Here is a 20,630-nt window from a genome sequence, read left to right as displayed (position 1 = left end):
GTCAGGTTTCTCATTAAACATGTTACTCTTTGTATCAGTAACTTATAAAACAGTAGTTAATGATATGATTATAATTTGACTATATCTAGATATCTAAACATATAATATTACATTAAACTTGTCGCAATCTCTCTTTTGATGGCCCCAGGGCAGTTGCCTGGTTGCCCTACCCAGAATCTGGCCTCTTGAGAGCTACCGTAGCCAAAATCACTTAAGTTGGTTTTAATAACTTAACTAAAGAACACTTGGTCTTATAATCCAATAATTCATGCTAACCCTTCTCCACTAAGCACGATTTTTCCTGCCAATCAATAAAACGATCGCGGTGCAGCGAACAATCGCAATGCATTGCACTTAATATAACGTTAAAGGTAACCTTGCTCTCAATGAGCTATTATTTAAGCTAAGATTTATTAATATTCAGATGTAAATTAATTTTATATTACGTATTTCAAGATTACCTAACTGACATAGGGTCAGTTACAGTGGTAACCAACAATAATATAAATTTTAACGAAAACAAAAAAGAAGCAAATAATACTATGAGGAAATAAATTATAAATGGCACCCGTATTTTCACGACATTATTTCTTAAACAGATGAATTTTCAAAATAAAATCGAGATCAAGCGAGTAGCAGTAGGTAGTCTCAAACAAAGAAGAATTTTCCGTCTCAGATAAGAAATCATTTTAAAAAAAAACAACCATATTGAGAATTTACCTTATTTTCTTGAAGTCGTAAATGGAACACTAGTAGACTATTATTAAGAAATTAAAGCTGGAAAAGTCAGATAGTCTGCGAGGAGTAATTAAAGAGGAGAATGCGTTCATCAGTAGAAAAAAACGGACTTATAATTCAAGGAGGTTATAAAGGCTCTTGAATATCTTGTTAAAGGATTAAATTAAATGTAAAGCTACTGGTTCGGAATTTAAATTATATTGAGGAGAATCGACAGGTTAGTATGTAGTGATTCTTTTTCTTAAATTAAATATCTACGTAGTCATATAGTTGATATTTTTTTATTACATTTTAAATATAAAAAATTAAATTTTATAGGCAATGGTAAAAATGTAATGTAATTCAAAATTCAAGCTTTTATTTTAATTAATGATTAATATATATGTAGAGACATCATATTGATATCAACACACGTTACTAAATAATATTTCTGTGAACATTGGAAATTATTTTTATTATTCAATAGCTACCATCCTTATATAAATAAAAGGTTTTCGAAAAAAGCAGGTTGCGGACAGAACAAAAAACTGACGATTGACGACACTTAATTTTCATTTGTTCTTTTTTATAATTTAGTGGAATAAAGGCGAAGTGAAATTTGACAGGCCTTTGATATAAGTGATATACTTATGATGTTTAATTTGTAGAAAGACTAATTAACAAGATGCCTTTATATGCGTTTATATTTTAACAGCTTTAGTAATTTTCTTACGTAAGCTATTTAATTTTATGCGTAATATATACGCTCCAAGTCGGCTGGCTTATATTACGTAAGAACGAACTCGAAACTCATCGCAGAAAACGATCGTGAAATGTCAGAAAGTGATATGCGCCATTGACTTTAATAACAATTATTATTACATTTGAAGGATTAAAATAGCGTATCACTGTAACTCAAGTTACCAACTGCGTATAATGCAAATTCATATCTCTCTCTAGCCTAAGTATCTGCCAGCACTCTTCAATTTTTCCGCCACTAGTTAAACTTTGTTTATATCTCACGTATTATAGACAAGAGCGTTAGTTTATTTATATTTTTTATTATTAATTGATATGATATATATAGAAATGGATCACCTGATGGTAAGTGTTCGCCACCGCCCATAGACACTAGCGCTGTAAGAAATGTTAAACAACATTGCGCCACCACAAAGAAACGGTATTATAGTATCGCTGAGACGAACGATACAACAAGTTTTAAATCACCCCAAAAACTGAACTCAAACATCACAAAAAATATGTCTAACATCTAAATATCTTTATTCTTCGAAACCTGGGCCCTGGGGGAAAAGCGGTTTATGTGGATTTATTTACCACTATGATATGAAATATGCCACTAAAAACACGGTTTTAGTGACATATCATCTAAACTTGTTCCTAAACATATCTTTTAATATTCACCATCATCGTGATTTTAATGGGTAAAAATTCCCGCCACGAATGCGATGGCTCCATGCTAGATAGTGCGAAACCAAACAGGCATTCTTCTCAGGGCCACCTCAAACGGGACTGGCAAAGATATTAACTTGCCTGGCACAAGTAATTTTTTTTTACGTGAGTTTTATAATAATTACAAGCTCTTATTAAACTTGATAGAATATATCCGCGGGTTAAATCTCAGTAAATCTCGCCTGATTGATTAGAAGATTTGTACTCTGGTATGGCACTTTTGGCACAAAAAAAAATAATTAATTTCAGTACATGAATTAAATAAAAGTTCGTTTTCAAATTTTTATGTTGCTGGGTTTATTGGTAAGTACTTAAGTATTATAATAATAAAATTTGGACATTAGGTATATATCAGTTGTGTATATAGACGACCTCCGTGGTCGAGTAGTGTGATCACTTCGATTCCCGACCGAGTCGATGTAGAAAAAGTTTATTAGTTTTCTATGTTGTCTTGGGTCTGAGTGTTTGTGGTACCTTCGTTACTTCTGATTTTTCATAACACAAGTTATTTACTTACATTGGGATCAGAGTAATGTATGTGATGTTGTCCAATATTTATATTTTTATATTATATTATATTTATAATTCGCACCAACTTTACATACCGCGGCCTAATCGAATTGGGATATAAATGAGCTTGAATCGATAACTTTCTTAATATTTTAGAATCATACCAGTTTCATTGTATACGTATTAGTCAAATTTAAATTACTATTACTTTACTAATGAAATAACCCTTGATGGCCTAGTTGTTACAAAACTTGAATCATAACCGATGATTCTGAGTTCAGGCAATCCTTAATTTGTATTTATAATTCATCTCGTATTCGCTCGTAAAGAAAAACATCGTGAGGAACCTGAATCTGGTGGGTAACAACCTGCCCAATGCACCTACGAACCCATACTTTTTTTCCGCCCTAGGCCCAGAACTCACGGGCCTAGTCGTAAATCCATCACCAGATAGATCACTTAGGAAATGAGTATGAGACCCCGTCAAAGGGTTATCAACCCCTAAGTTAACCACACACAGCGACAGGATTAGTCAAGTTCGGTCGTTAGTCGATCGTCGAGCGCCATCTCTCGTCGAGGCGTGGCACGTCACGAGTGTGACGTCATCTGATTGAGCGATGAACTCGGCCCGTGTCGATCACGGCGTATTATTACAGCGAGGGATTATCCATTCAGATTTTTATATACAGGACGCTGTAACTTGCTTTTTCAGTTAGATTTGCTAATTGATAGTCAACCTCATTGAGAATAACTTTCTATTTTAATTTTATCTATTAGTACATTGTAAAACCTGTGAACTATTCACATACTATTATCCTAAAAAATTGCCTATATCTCAGTTTGCAAAGATCTTATATATATCTTACTTACAGATTTTAAGAAAACTATATTAAATTATAATTTGAGTGGTTATTGCATTTAAATTTTTTTGTAATAAAAATATATGCAACAGCCTGTATATCACGGTTGAAGCACGGTTCGCAAGCTCTTATTAATAATATGAAGAAAGGCAAACCGAATCTGATCGAAAACTAACAGTGGGAGTGCTTGAATTTAGTATAATGCTCCACACAAGTTTTGCTTAGTTCCTACTTAAAATTGCAATCTAATCATATTCAATTTTTAACATTTTTACTGATCATTATTTATGTGAAGATACGAACGTTTGCTTACCTACTTTATTGACTATTTATGGCTTGTAAGTCGTAACTATAATAATAATTTAGATAACATAGTGAAGAAAATATTGCACTAAAAAATAAGGAACAATGACAATAAATTACGAATATTTAATTAAATAGAATAATCTTTGAACAGATAATGTCAAGAAAAATATAATAAGTACGAAAAATCATAAGTATTTTAAACGACAAGTTCTATTTAGCCTAGTGTACGTTTAAAACAAACACGCCACTCCTATACCTATCATAATACCGATATCTTAGCGCTAAGCTCGCGAAACATAAAAGTATTCCTGTAATACCTCATTCAATAATAATCCACGAGAGAGATTGAAACGATACCCAGCTTCGCAACGTAAATTAATATTTCGCAAGAGAAATTATAATAATTACTTCTTAGCTTAACATGTTGTATCAATAATTTTCTCTGAGAAAATATTGTTGATGAAGCAAAGTTGATATTTTATCATTTTGAACAATTATTTTAAATATTATTATATTGACTATAGAAAAAGTAAAATACAAATGGCTGTTGATAATACCTCTCTATGTAAATTTTATTGATTTCTGTCTCCGATGAAAACAACAAAATATAAACTACAAAGAATTATTTACGTTCAAAATAACCGCCACCAGATAACAACAAATATTTGACCATTTTTTTATTTTACATTAAAATTACGCTTTTGTCTAAAGTATTTATAAATTGGAATTAGTTTTCATACATATTATTATTACAGGATATTTGATAATTTTAAATACATCAAAATATTCTTCAATATTTTATCTGTGCTAAGACATTCTAGATTAAAAATAAAACCTTATGTCAACGCAAACAAAATTATGTCAAAAATATTTCTAAATTTCGTGTAAAAACAAAAACATTCACACATTCAATACTGCGCTATATTCCATGTAAATTATTAGTTTAATCAATTACATAAATCATAACGTAATGGCTGAAAAGTAAGTGATTATATTTTATATTCGTTGGAGACAACAAAGTTATCAGATAAGATATTATATAAATAAACATTGTTCTCAACTTCTCATGTATATTAAACCAGAAACAACAAAATAGGTTAATTATTTCCTATTAATTTATCGTTATTTGTTCAAGCTACAGACTAGCCATCGCTATTGTATATCTAATTCATGTGCTATGTTATTTTCCTTGATTGTTATAAGGCATTTTTTATCTTGATAACGGTGCTACGTATTTTTACAAATGACCTTTATTTTTTTGCGTTAAATACGCTTCCCATATTGAAAGATTTACCATAATAATATAAGGATTGTTTGTAATACTATATGTTGTATAAAAATATAATCTAATCCAATCATTATGATATATACAAAAATAGGTCAATCGCGATTAATTTTGCCATTTATCTACCCTTCCCAAAGTAAACCCTTAAATTATAAGTGTTAAACATGTCTTATATATGTATATATATTAAAAACTGTTCAAGTAATAGAATATTTCATCATTTAAAATGATGAATGATTCCAATATTATCATACTTGCAATATATGAAGACATTAATAATTAGTATATAATTAGATTTTATTGGCACAAATTATTACATTTCATCTGTGATACCTATAACTGTGAACTATATAAATAACATAAATTGTTTTTGAAGGTGCGATCCGAATCTCTGCGATAATGCTAGTTCACCCACAGAAGATGAAAAGCCTTCCGGTAACTGGTGGGATTCGTGGATATCATCTGCCAAGACAAAGGTAATAACCGTTTTAAAGGCGTTTTATATTTTATATTTTTACTGAACATCTGAAGATCATCGCTGGACTTCTAGCTTGTCATCTTCTTGGAAGATGTGGCCCATACTGACTTTCTTTTTTCATTTTGAGATAATATATATACATACTTATTTGCACATTTTTAACTTTATATTGGAAGAACGTGCATATATATGTCTTCAACCCTTACTTTACTTAAATTTTTGGTCGAAAATTTTGAATAAATCATTAACAAAAACCTTCAGGGGCATATTAAATGCAAAATGTATTTAATATGCCCCTGTGGTCACTTCCTTAAATTATTTGATAGTGATTGATAGATATTAAAGTAACAGCCCCCCCATTAGTGGCTTGGATGATGGGATAGCCACCATTTTGCTTTTTTTAAATATGATGCTTATAATAAGTATAAAAAATTTTCATCTGACACATGCAGGTTCCTGACAATATTTTGAGAGATGTAAAGCCAAGCATGTGATTAATCACATATTTAATTACCTCACCTATAATTGATGATATGACACTTTGACTCAGTTAACACTGGGCCATCTGTGCTCCATTAATTGTTATGAGTATGCTAACATAATTATATATATTTGCTTCAGTCAGCGGAAGTGTATACAATGGTCAAGAAGGACTTGGACGAGATTGGTACAGCAGTGAAAAGCGAAGCCAGCCATGTGTTCAGCTCCACTTCCAATGTTATTGGCAAAACATTTAAGGTAAGAACATTGTCTATTTTAATTTCTACAAATAGAATTCTTGTTGTGAAACATGTATTTGCGTGGCTCAGGGTAAGACCGGATCGTACGCCGTGACGGCAAGTGTCATTACACTCTTTTACGCCCCCCTCCCCGCCATCTATACTGATGTTATTAACGCGAATGTTATTAAAACTCAGTCTGTTACCTCTTCGGCTTAAAACGCTGAACCAATATAAGTTATATATAATACGGAGATAGTTTGAGTTCTGGGGATGAATATAGGTTACTTTTGTCAATTTATCCCCCGAGGAGGTGATTGGGGAGTGAAAGTTTGGGTGCTTTAGGTAAAGTGTTATAAATTATGTTCAAGTAAAACCGCAGGTTCAGCTAGTACTATATATTTAATAGCTTCATACTATACTATTATGATAATAAGATTTTTATATACTTTAATTGATATTTATTAATTTATAAATATCACATTAGCCAGATCTACCATCAGGGTAGGTCTGGCTAATGTGACATAGACCACTTTTATTTTATTATTTAATATGGTCATAAACACATACTGATTTAAAATTTATTAGTAATTATAATTGCTATTTATCGTCGATATAAAAGTCTTTATTAAATAATATTGTATTAAAATGTTTTGTACAGACAAACGCTAGATATTATGTAATATTCATATGTTTTATTAAATAATTGATGAGTTCTGGACAAAGCCATCATATCATACTAAAGGAATAAGTGTAGATGTCAACCTTTTGTACATATTTATTTTCATTTCAGTTGGATGTCCCCGAATCACCAGCTAATGTTATGAAGAAAAGCTTCAGTAGTTTTATTGGTATGTATTTATTCTTATTTAATGTAATAGTTCCCCGGTATTTAAAGCTAAGACCGCAAAGGCTTAAAATTTTTTTTATTGAAAGATATGATAAATAAAAATGTATGTTTTGAGCTTGTATGTTGTGAGCCAAAACCATCAATGATAATATACATTTGGAAACGATGGTAGCTTTAAATGTAACATATAAAACTTACTTAATAAAAAGTGAGTAAGTTGCCGGACAAAGTATGATTTTATATTTTTTAATTTTTGTTTAAGGTCAAGTCAGTACAGTTCTGAACCCCGAGCCAGATGACGAAGATGACACGGAAGTGATTCTTTCGTCTGGTGATACTACAATGCTGTCCACATACAAGGTATTATGAGAAATTATTCTCTTAATGGAAATATTGCGCGCCTCGATGCCAACGGCTGCAACATTTTCACAACATAATATCGTCCTTATGAAGCAGTAATCATGATACCTAAATGACCAAGACCAAAGTTCAAAGACCAAGTATTCATTATTTATTATTTACAACATAGAAAAGTAATGGAATTTTTCTACATCGACTCGGCCGGGAATCGAACCCGGGACCTCGGAGTGACGTACCCATGAAAACCGGTATACACACTACTCGACCACGGAGGTCGTTATACATAATATTATTATTATTGTATAATCCGGTTTCCCTTTAGTTTTTAATAAAATAATTATAGGTTATTCTTGTTGTGTAATGGGAAGACGATACAAATGTGTTGTTACTCTTTCCGCTGCAAATATGTCAAAGTATTTTTTTACATTCTATTACTTTCCATAACAGAAAGAACTCGAAGCCCTCCAGCGTGTTGATGCAACCTACATAGTGCCAGCCTACAGTCCTGAGTTCGAAGCCTGGCGCTCCAGCCTAGAAAACTCCGAGACCATTATAACACCGTCGTCAGCGATCAGACGCTTGGACTCCAGCCCATTGCTGAAGGCACAGTATGACAAACTTGTCCCCGATGCCGTTTCGCATGAGGAGTTCTGGGAAAGGTAATAAAATAGATCCTACATTAAACAAATATTTTTAAAATTATAAGTATCAAATAATAAATGATCCACTGACGATCTGTACTAATATTATAAATGGGAAAGTAACTCTGTCTGTCTTACTCTTTGACGCTTAAACCGCTGAATCGATATAGATTAAACTTTTTTATAGAAATAGTTTTAGTCCCGGGGAAAGACATAGGCTACTTTTTTAACCGACTTCAAAAAGGAGGAGGTTATCAATTTGTCTGTTTTTTTTTTAATTCACCCCTCGAGGGGGTGAAATGGGATGAGACGGTAAAGTTTTATAAATATCGCGCATGTAAAGCAGATGGTACGCATATAAATCAAAGAATAACCGAAGTTCTTATTTCCAAGTGCTTTAGCTACATACAATGGGATCAGAGTAATGCATGTGACGTTATCCAGTATATATTTTTTTATTATTTACATTACACGCCCAAATTAAGTACATGAAATATCAGCAGTACCTACTTGCTCGGATTTACCCCGGTAATCATCGACTTTTTTATGTATACTTTATATACTCATATTTATTATATTCTTTACTAAAACATACAACCTGTTTGTGTTTTTAGGTACATATGCTTAGAATTAATTGGACGAATGCGTTCTCGCGATTTTCTCATTGAATCGGTACGAGAAATATGAACGTTTATTCGGCACATAAGAACTTGCAAAATGCTTCTTTTAACGTCTCTACTGCTTGTCCTAAAATTAATTCTTATCTTTATAATTTTTTTTCGAAATCTCCTACATCTATATAAAGACGTATTTCCTCCTTCAATTCTCGTTCTTATCCAATAAGTAATTGTTCGTATTCCAGGTACCTGTTCCGCGTGGCGTTACTGCAGGACCGCCTGGCGGCTGCCTCCCGCAAACAGCCGATTGAGGAACCCACCGCAGATCCCGTGCTAGCTCATCTACCGCTACAGACACCGATAGAACAGTTCGTATTATACCAACTAACTAACTATACTTAATGTATACAAAGGCAGACCGAAGATAGGGTCACTTATTTTAGTTTATTTTACTTAGTTTCAAACATACTAACAAATGGACCACCGGATGGTAATTGGTTCTACTACCCATATAAGTCGGCTCTGTCAGAAATATTAAACACAAGCTGTGCCCGCGACTTAGTGTGCGTTATTGTCGCAGCCTATGTTACTCTTTATTACAAAAGAAGTTCTGTCAAAATCGGTCCAGCCATTCTAGAGATTAGCCGGAACATACAGACAGACAAAATTTGAAAAAAAATGCTTATAACGCAGAGCAGCTATAATATTTGATGAATGAGCTATACTTACCCATAATTGTATAAAGCTATACTATATATACTATGATAAGTTTACCATAGACATTAGCGTCGTTAAAATGATAAGCTAACCCTTATAATTTTAATGCTGTACCAACCGTGGTACCTAAATCAAAATCAGTATAAACTATATTCAAGTAGGCTTTTATAAGCACTTTCGAATCGTCGTTGTACAAAACTTATTAAGACGTTATGTTAACCAAACTATTAAGTATAGTTTATTTCATTGGAATTCAAAAATACAAAATAATGTTGTCTGTCGGTAGGCTAGCCGTTGTTTGGCTATATTATTTTATTTAATACTCAACATATTATCACTATGACAAGCTAAGAGAAGCTTACAGAGCTTAACACTTTAAAATACAAATGAGACATTTTACTAATGCAAAAATAATTCTTATATAAACCTTTTTTTAATATAGAAAATATGTAACACAAGTATTTTGGTTATACTTTCATAAAAATAGTCAATGTCAATTCAACGTCTATAATAATTTTCTTTCCAGAAGTCCTAAAAAAGTACTTTCCGGTATAAATACAGAAGCAAATGAAAAAGACATAGACAATGTCGTCGCTTGGGATGATGGTAAGTAGTAAAGTAGTAAAATGAGTCTTATCACGTAGCATTAAGATTCAATCCGTCAATCGTCAATTTAAATTTCGCAGAAGATTTCGCAAATGACGTAGAACTAACAGAAGAACAGCAGACTCTACTTCTCGAAGAGTATGAGAGAGAAATAGCCTCGAAGAAAATAAACAAAACGTCGTCACGCGATATCACGAACAATAACAAAGAACCCAGAGACAAACTGAACAACGAGACGGATAAAAAACAAAAAAATAAAATTAAAAGTCCCATAAAGAAAACAGATGAATGTGGTAACAATTTGGTAGAAGATTACTTCGGTGAGAAGGACCAGGTTAAGGACGACGCGAGTGCAAATTCAGATGAGAGCTGGGAGAAGGAGTTTGAAATTGAAGAACCGGTGCAGCAGAAAGCCTGATTGTTAGCGTATATGTCGTCTATATATACACTGAAATAGCAATGGAATGTAGAACGATTACAACATATAATATATACATGTCCCTTCCACAATGAAAGGGAATAAAAGAGACGACAAAAGGGAGTTACTACATCTAATAAATTAAGTATTCAATGTGCCTGATCATAATACATTGATTAGAAGCTCAAAATATACTTTTTTATGAAATCAAATGGTAATCCTATGCACAAGTATACACACTGGCAACACTGAGGATATATATATAAATAATGCCTTATTCAGCCTGCCCTTATTGTTTACACGGCCCTATTATTACATAATAGTATATAAATGCTAGTACGATATTCTATATAATCACATGTACGATAAACATAGGGCTATATATACATATAAAGTAAATAATAAATTGTAGAAATAGTGTATAAGAGACTAGAAAGTGACATTTGAATCATAAATTGACGTTTGGGAAGTGAAAATATATGGCACTGGAATAGTTTGGAATGATCCATTAAAATAATAAATAGATGTTGATGAAACTCTGCATCGGGGACGTGTAATTTAAAATTAGGTAAATGTTGAACATGCTCACAAATACAATAATATTAAATACAATATAAGCGAATAGTCGGCATCGAAATGAAACGAATCATACGCATATTAGGCAAATACATTAGGTGACAGATAAAAAAATATATTGTAATTTATTTTAATATAGATCACATGGCTCTATTTTATTATGCCTTAGTTCGAAAATTCAGTGACTGTCAAATTATGTTTTTTCCAAATCTGTCTTATGCCAATCAAACGTATGTCAAATAAAATAGTGTTGATTCAAACTGCAATTGAGATTAAATATCGGTTGAAAGATTGAGATATTTTGATAAGAATTTCGATAAACACAACTCACAACTAATACTTGTCAAACTGGCGTCTAAATTGTTAGACGAACTGACAATTTGCAATTTGTTTCATAAATTTGATTTTAAATATATTTTATTAATAATGTTTTGTATTATGCTTACGAAATTTTATTTTGTTTTACATTTATTTTTATTTAATATCAAATCCCTTGCGTCTAGTTTTCGAAAAGCTAAACGACGTAACTAAATACTGAACGATCTGTGCTCACTTATTTTGGTTGCAATAGATTGGTTGCATCATCCATATTAAAGTTAAAAATTTGGTAATCTGACTTTGATTAGCGTTTAAATTCAGTTGAAAGAAAGCTACTGAATTAAAAAAAAATATACGTGCACAGATAATTAATCGAATAAAAAGGAATATATCAATTGTGACTATTTATTTTTTAAATAATAAAAACTTATTTTAAAACACATATTTTGTATGTCTGAATTAAAGTATGTTTTTATTAATAGTGTATATTTAGTTAAATTTATTTAAATATCGATGGAAGTCGAATATACATTTATTTGCCACAAACTAACCTATCTAACTGCCTTAAGATTAGACGTTAATTTTAAAAACGAATTATTTACAACTTCTCAAATTACTGGCAAGAAATTTCTCGATTATCGATAAAATAATAATTGTTTTGATTCGTATGTGATAACTGTTATGAAAATATAATAAAACCTGTATTGCATTTAAACACATTAGTAAACAAAGGTATTCTTTGAGAAATAAATTTTAGTCTCGATCGACGTTGAAAACTTCTAATGCAAAAGTTTGTCATGTGTTTTGATCCTTCAAATGTTTGTTCTTACATAATAGAACTTGCTTAATTCAACATACAGATTGTGTATGAATCTATTCTAAAATAAACTAGAAAAAAAATTTTTGTTATATTTTTGTATTCCTTTCATTTTAAAATTCTTATTAAATTATTTTAAATTAAAAGAAATTTTTTTTCATGTTTGAAAAAGTTTTTTTTTGTTTTATCTGTATTTGAAGAATTTTTTGTGTATAAAATTACAAACATATTATAAATCATTGATTAATTACAACAATATATTAACTTTTGACTATTGATACTACTAATACTACATGTATACACATATATTACGATACGAGTATATAAAACCTAAATGTTTGATTTAGGATTAGAGTTCGGTAACACAATATCATTGAATTACAGTATAATCCGGAATAATAAGCTAAACAGCGAAACAAATGAATGTCGTGAAGTGAAATGAGTACATTGAGGTTGTGTATTTAATTGCCCGAACATATAACAATTTTAACCATTCCAATTCATATTGTCATAGAGATCCATAGAGATTGGACTGAGCAACAGTTTGAAATAATTAACTTTAGAAAGATACATCTGGATGTATAAAGCTTGATCCATTCTCTAGGTCTATGATTAATACACAAAATTAAAAAAAAAAAACTTTCTCTATGAAAGTATATATTTTTATTTGACGATAACTGTTGTCACATAACAAGGATTAATTTTTAATTTTATGTTAGCTTTATTTAAGCGATAAATAATTAAGATTTGTTAGAATGTTACGATTATAAATTAAGAGTGTGATATCCATTTTCGTTTATTTGATAGTATTAAGACATTTAAAATCTGTCAGCTTATATTTGTCGTTCGCAGAAGGAAATAGTTTAGCAAGTATTTATCGAGACAATACACATGATATCTATTTTATATGTTTTTGGATATAATTTACCTATAAGTATAGGATACGTCACAGCTGTCATTTGAATTTGACATTAGATTTCGTTATGTTTGTGTAAATTATAATTATATTAAGAATATGAATAAAAGTTATTAAAAATAGCGTCTTTTGTTTTATTATACCTTTATCTTTTGTTTTATAATAAACGTTAAATTTTAAAGAATGATTTTTAAATAAAGTGAGTTTGGTTTTTTGCTTTTGTTGAAAATACTTATTACTGTATAAACTCGTATTTTTCTATTGTATCTGATTTCATAAAATCGATTTCAGAACGTCATTCGTGTGGCTTTAAAAAATAATACAAGATGTTTTCCCGCGTAAATTTAGAAATAAAAAATATCTATCACAGATTTAATGTAAATTTTGTCAATTTCGATTTTATATCAACCTCGGGATTATAAAGTTATAAAATTAAACAAATAATAAAAAAAATATATATTCTGTGTACGAGTGTTTTATTATTTGTTAAATTTTAGGGTACTGAAAAGGTCATAGCTGACCTGAAACTGACACCACCCTCTAAGAATGTTGTATACATTCTTAGGGGGCCTATAAAAATATAACGCGCAAATAAATAGCACATGTTTTTTGATAATATTTAATCGTTTCCATTTTTTCGTGACGGTAAATTTAGCTCCGATGGTAGTTCTCCTTGCAAGTGTGGATAAAATGCACCTGGCACGCCTGCGTTTAGTTCTGATGGGGTGTCTCCAGAACGTTGATACGGATGATGAGGGGGCGCCCCCATCCATTGAGGATACCAATATAGACCCTGGTGACATCATTTATTTTTAATTAATCTATTTTTATATTTTTCAATCTATACACATTATGAGTTATAGATAAAAGACAATATTGAAATTGAAAATAAATAAACTGGCCAAGTGCGAGTCGGACTCGCCTATGAAGGTTTCCTTATCATAATGTAAACGAACGGCAAAAAATCATGTCTATTGTATGGGAGACCCATTAAATATTAGCCATTAAGAATTTCTTACTACAGCGACAACAGAAATACATCATCTGTGAAAATTTGAACTGTCAACCATCACGATTCATCAGATAAAGCCTGGTGACAGACGGACAGCGGAGTCTTAGTAATAGGGTCCCATTTTACCCTTTGGGTAACTTTTGATTGCGTCTTCTCCCGGTTAAATATTATAGCTTAGTACCATTAGGTTATATCAATTTAATCCTAGTAACAAAACAAAATTGTGTATATATGTATATATTATATATACAATGATCACCTTATTGTTTCCTGCTCCCGAGCATGTGTATCTGTACTCGTTGACGGTGAGCGGGTCGAGGTAGCTGACGCCGGCTATGGAGCCGTAGTTAGGCGGGAACATGAACCAGCAACCGTCCAACGAATCTATAATAAACGTTACGATTTATTTTACCGGTAACATTTATCTGTTGTTATCGACATTTATTGGTTTAAAATGTTGCCAGCCACCAGGTATATGTAGCATATTATAACTACTTACCGTATGAAATTTTATTGTAAATCTGCGTCATTGACCTTTTGAACTGGAATGCACTCGTACCTAACTTTTTTTAACATAGTATCTACTATTCATCCTAATAAAATTTTAACCTTTTTTATATATATAGAATTATAGATATATGATAAAGTAGCTTGTCTCAGCTTGTTTTTAAAAAAACATGTAGTCAGCATTGTTTACGTCACGAATTGTTTACGTCAGGGTTTGGATTTCTATCCATCCTCGAAGGTATGAAGCTAAACGCAGGAAATATTCTTGTTTGATTTATTCCAAGCTGAGGATGTCCGATCGCTTCGACGGCTCGAACAAGCCTTTCACTACCGGTGGGCGATTGGCATTTTATAACAAAATTGTATGGGGGAACTATTCACTCAATATATATCATAAGTAATTATTATTACTTATATATCCAATATAAACCTTACTCGTACATAGGTTATGTAGTTATCTGGCGCAATATCAAATACAATTGGATTTTCCCATAGACATTTACTACTCTTTTTTAATTCGTAGTCATTTGTCATTTGGAGGTAAATGTGAAAAGTGATGCCAAGTAACTTACATGTAATATTTGCAAATTCATGTCCAGGTGGTTCGGTGGAGAGATGGTACGCTTCTGTAGTCTGTTCGATGAATGGTGGTATAGGGGATAATCCCGTACCGGGATCTCCCGGGATAATAAAGGGACCTGAAAATGATATTGTATATAATGCAATATTATCGTTTATTATTCGTTTGTTAATTTTAAATTGAATTCAAAATTCCTACTTACGATTGAAATACTTGAAACGCGGGTCCAATATTCACGTGTACCTACACGTATAACCTACTTGCCATTTAAATATACATATAAAATTTATACATTTGTGGTTTCAATATATATATATTTTTTTATAATTGCACTATTGATTAAAATATAAATTTAGTCTATGATCTGAAAATTACGCAATAATTTCTTACCTCCATAAAAGTTAGTGTTGTTCCACTCGCACACGTGGTGGTCGCATACTAGAGGGGTGAACTTCTCTTTCGTGTAGTATGAGTGTCCGTTTGGTAAAAACTACAAAATAAGACTCGATTTGTGAATGGAGTGCAGAGATAAAAAAAAATAGCCTTGTAAAAACATGCTAATTAGCTTTCAACAGTTACGAGAGAGGTCCAAAATTCTGCAGTATTATAGGCTTGAAAATTTAATAAGGAAGGTGTTAATTATACGTCTAAATAGTTGATATACAAAAAGTACCATCACAGGTTTGTTCATTCATGACGAGGAGTCATAATAGGCTTTTATTAAATCTTTATTTATAAGTAACGGTAGATAATAATTACACAAAACCTTATTACGTTATTATGTATAGAAATAAAACGTGGTATGTATACTTTTAATTTCCCCTTCTCTTCCATTCTCCTCTCCCTACTATTTTTTGTCAATTTATTTGTTAATATATATAGAGGATTATCTCTTCAGATTCCTCTCTATTAAAAAAATACCATCGAATACATACCAACATGTAATCATAGTGTCTAAAGCGTATGCCTTGAACATTGAAGTCCAATATAAACGAGCCCGACGTGATGATACACGAAACAGCGGTTAATGGCGGTAGTTTGTACATCACGAGACCGCATTTAACGATCGCCTTTGGAAGCGATGACACGTCCCTAACGTGCTGGAGGCTCTTCTTGAACGGAAATCTGCAATATTATTATAGAAGTTTTGATACTGGATTTGTAGTTTTTAGAGTAATTATGTATAGTCTATATAAATATATAAAATGGAAACTAATTAATAATTTACTTGGTAGGTAGTGCCTTGTGCAAGCCCGTCTGGGTAGGTACCACCCACTCATCAGATATTCTACCGCCAAACAACAGTTCTCAGTATTGTTGTGTTCCGGTTTGAAGGGTGAGTGAGCCAGTGTAACTACAGGCACAATCAAACATCTTAGTTCCCAAGATTGGAGTTGGCTTTGCGATGTAAGGAATGGTTAATATTTCTTACATCGCCATTGTCTATGGGCAGTGACCATTTATAATCAGGTAGCCCATATACTCGTCCTCGCTCGTAAATCAATTAAAAAAAAAATTGAGGCCATTATATCTGTAGTTCTTCTAGATTTTATCATAAGGAATGCAGGAGGTAATAGGATATGCAATTTTACATACCTAAATATGCAAATGCCAAGGTGACATTCCAATCCGTGTATGTAATTGTCCATTTCGAACGCGACACTCGGATCTTCTTCAAGAAAGTACTTGTTATCGTCCATGAAGTGGACAAAGCCCAAGAAATGGAAGCCTCGACCCCTACAGTGGGGAGTGATACCTCTTCCGATGTTATATATATCGCTGTATAGCTCGGATATAAATATATATACATTCTTACCACAGTAAAATTCTGAAAGTAGAAGATATAATAATAAAATGCAACTTAAAAAAAATCTAAAAAAGGAGATCTTATGGAAAAGTTTTGAAGGCTTCTTCAAAAAGAGCAGAGAATACCAGCCAGCAGTAGGATATTTCTGAGGTGATAGTTTACTTTTGAATAATATCGTTTCGTAGCCTGTCTTCAGTCTCTCTTGATTTATGCATTCATGGTCGAGTAGTGTGTACACCGGTTTTCATGGGTACGCCACTCCGAGATCCCGAATTCGATTCCCGGCCGAGTCGATGTAGAAAAATTTCATTAGTTTTCTATGTTGTCTTGTGTCTGTATGTATGTGGTACCATAGTTACTTCTGATTTTACATAACACAAGTGCTTTAGCTACTCACATTGGGATCAGAATAATGTATGTGATGTTGTCCAATATTTATTTATGATATTTACAGTATATAATTATGATGTTTAAGCAATCTAAATTAATAACAATGGTATCTAGTCGATCGATGTCGATTTTACCTTGACTTAAATAAAATTCCGAAGGAACAGCACCTCCAGCTCCAGAGTTATACGTGGCAACCCTTTCTGTTTTTATAGCATTGTGGTTATCGTACATCGTCAACATATTGTCTATTGTATCGTCCAAAGCGATTAATAATACCTGTATAGAAAAAAAACTAGCTCAGCTACTAAAACATAAAAAGACCTAATTAAATATTAATTCTGTAAAACCTATGCAGGGGACCAAGATACGTTTCCGACCTTATTCCAATCCAACTTCGACTTTTCCTCACAACCTCAGCTTAACCGTAATTAAGGACCAATATTCTGCTGATTCATATCGATTACGATACGGTCGTTGTAGAGTAGGAACTCGGCTTAAACGTAAACGTTACCGCGTTTACGTCTTGATTCGACTGCGATAGCCTTTCGATTTGTTAGAAGAATTACACCTGCACTTTTCTTGCACTTTAATGCATGTTAAGAAAAAGTTACATTTAAGCGAACCGCCATTCAGAGATCAGTCATCAATATTTACCTCCATACAGATAATATATTCCAAACTTAAACAGAAGTAAAAGGGATGTTACGGTATGAACATGGTTTAAAGCTACTCAAAAAAGTTACCTTTAATTCCTTAATGTGCATAGTAATAAATCTTGCGAGATGATCCGTTGCAATATGCACGTGTTCATTGATTATGAACTGAAAGACAAATTTTAACAAAATAATTATTTTTATTAGTATTCAAGAGTTTGTTTTTCGCATGCGTTGAAATTTTATGCAGTTATTGTTGACACGCGCGTAAAGATTTCTGGTATAGTAGCATAATAGGCGTGAGTTGTATCAAGATAATGATTTACGAAGAAATATAAGAAGTATTGCAAAGCAGCATCTGTTAGACAAGTAGATGATTATATATTAGTTCGGTTACCAAGTATCTTTGTATGTATTTCTTTACATTTATTTGCTGTAACGATTCACAACTCCCAAAGGGCACATACTGACTAAGAGCATGTACGAGTAGTTAGATGTAAGGTTATTTGTAAGTATTGATTCTTATGGTCGCAGATGGCCTACTGGACAAATTAAGTTTATTTTTCAGTTTATATATTAGTAGATAGTATATTTCAGAGTTTTATTTTAATTATATTGCTTTTCCTGGAAATTCATACACAAGGAGATCAGGATATCTGGAATAGGTACTCATTTTTCCAAACGGTACCTGATCAGGAGCTCTCTTAATCTTCATCATTTCGATCTGATAATGCGCCAAATGGTCCAGTTTATCAGTGGGATCGTGGCCGTAGATCTCATAAGCGTCGATGATCATAGCCAGGGATATATTCTCGCTCGGTTCTTGACAACACGGATGATTTCGTATGTCGTAGGCATTCTAGAAACAAAATTTAGTTAGCTAAAACTAGTCGTTGGTAACAAAATATAATAAAAACCCGGTAGGCACGTTTTAAAATACTGGGTAGATCCAGTTAAAACTGGTATATCAAGGATTAATAAGTTTAGTGTTTAAACATTAACTAGATACAAATAACGTCGAGTTTCCTAAACAGAAACGCATAGGCCTTTTTATTTTATATTGAAAATGTCTATTTTAAATTGCTTGTCTACCCTGAGTCCGACTAAAATAGAGTATGTTTTTTTATTGCCACGATAAGTATCTTGTCTAGTATATCTTTTGATACTTTATATAACTATTTATTATTGAACATGCGTGCAGCATAGTCCTTCCTGACATATGTACTTTTTTGTCGTACAAATTATTTAATCCAGAACAATAAGACATTTTCATAGACAATTAATATTTTTATTAACAAATTAACGTTTTCCTCGTAAAGTTTATAGGAAAGTAGATATATATTTGATTTTCGATTAATTATTTTTAGTGAACAAATAATTAGAATACTCACTACAATTCTGGTAAAACATGATGAAAAAAGAAAAATTACTATAAGCCGAACAATGCGTAGGTACATATCGTTTCAAGCAACCATTTAACTAAAAAATATCGTTACAAACATCAATTACTTTATTTGCTAACGACCAATTTGTAAAAGGTTTAATTTTATGACTTCGGTAAAATATTTTCGCTTGATATTTCTTCCTTTAAAACCGGAATGTAAAATTAGATATTCCATACAATTGTAAATAGATCAGTCCACTTTATAAATTGGTTAATTACGATTGACCATCATACTCAAATTAATTTTCCTCAAAGTACACATATCGTAGATGTCCCATATCTAGGCAGAGAATTACACGCAGGAAGTACAAAATTAGAAAAAAATAACTCGTGGAGTTTCTTTCTCTGATTCTAGTTTCTGTTTAATATATTACTAACATATTTACATACAAAAACGTCGTGCAAAACTAATTTTAGGTGGGAACAACGATATGTATCTACGCTATTTTTGTTAGGAACAAACATGATATATTTTATTGAATTAGGTATTATAAGTAGACTTTTTCCGGGATATAGTTTCATATTGGACGGTACCTACACTCTAGACTAGGAATGTTATTGATTTATAATTTCGGATCTGGATATGGATATATGAATAATATTTTACCGGTTTCAGATATGGTTACGGATACGAAATTATTTCGGATTATCCGATTGTTCGGTTACAGATATTAGATTGTTTAGAAATTTTAAAAGAAAAAAAAAATAAGACATTAATTTGAATTTATTTGTAGGCTATTATTTAGTATTAGGTATACTTACAGAAAAAATCCTGATAGCTTTACAACACAATTAGCTACTCTCTTTAAGTATAAATATCCAGAAAAATAAAAATATGTTTCTTTTTATCGGTTTCGGTTACAGTTACGAAGCTCCATAACACCCCGGCTCTAGACACTTGTCGGTTGTGAGCTAGGCCGATATATGTTTTTTTATACTATGGGTGGCGGACAGCCTAATGGGCCACCTAGTGGTAAGCCTTTACTACCACCCAAAGACATTGGTGCTATAAGAAATATTACTGGTTCAATCTTTGGAACTAAGTTTATTATATTC

General features: G+C 31.9%; 2 protein-coding genes across 2 annotated transcripts; one reads left to right on the top strand and one right to left on the bottom strand.

The window, feature by feature from the left end:
- Window positions 1-4,708: 4,708 nt before the first annotated feature.
- LOC125073453 (BSD domain-containing protein 1-like) lies at window positions 4,709-12,386 on the top strand. Its single transcript, XM_047684289.1, has 9 exons — window positions 4,709-4,844; window positions 5,525-5,624; window positions 6,248-6,364; window positions 7,139-7,196; window positions 7,458-7,555; window positions 8,003-8,214; window positions 9,059-9,181; window positions 10,057-10,136; window positions 10,217-12,386. The coding sequence occupies exons 1-9, from the start codon at window positions 4,834-4,836 to the stop codon at window positions 10,552-10,554; spliced, it is 1,137 nt and encodes a 378-aa protein (XP_047540245.1). The 5' UTR covers window positions 4,709-4,833; the 3' UTR covers window positions 10,555-12,386.
- Window positions 12,387-13,780: 1,394 nt separating this feature from the next.
- On the bottom strand, window positions 13,781-19,589 carry LOC125073448. The gene is made up of 10 exons (XM_047684285.1): window positions 19,522-19,589; window positions 18,819-18,989; window positions 18,221-18,298; window positions 17,612-17,753; window positions 16,877-17,108; window positions 16,216-16,405; window positions 15,671-15,770; window positions 15,273-15,398; window positions 14,453-14,577; window positions 13,781-13,974 (listed from the first exon to the last, which is right to left on the bottom strand). Exons 1-10 carry the CDS (start codon window positions 19,585-19,587, stop codon window positions 13,801-13,803), a joined length of 1,404 nt encoding a protein of 467 aa, XP_047540241.1. The 5' UTR covers window positions 19,588-19,589; the 3' UTR covers window positions 13,781-13,800.
- Between the last annotated feature and the right edge of the window lie 1,041 nt (window positions 19,590-20,630).

This window comes from Vanessa atalanta, chromosome 24 (genome assembly GCF_905147765.1).
Source record: "Vanessa atalanta chromosome 24, ilVanAtal1.2, whole genome shotgun sequence".
NCBI classification, from domain to species: domain Eukaryota; kingdom Metazoa; phylum Arthropoda; class Insecta; order Lepidoptera; family Nymphalidae; genus Vanessa; species Vanessa atalanta.
The sequence above is the reverse complement of the archived record's forward strand: the minus strand, read 5'-3'. Positions and strand labels throughout refer to the sequence as shown.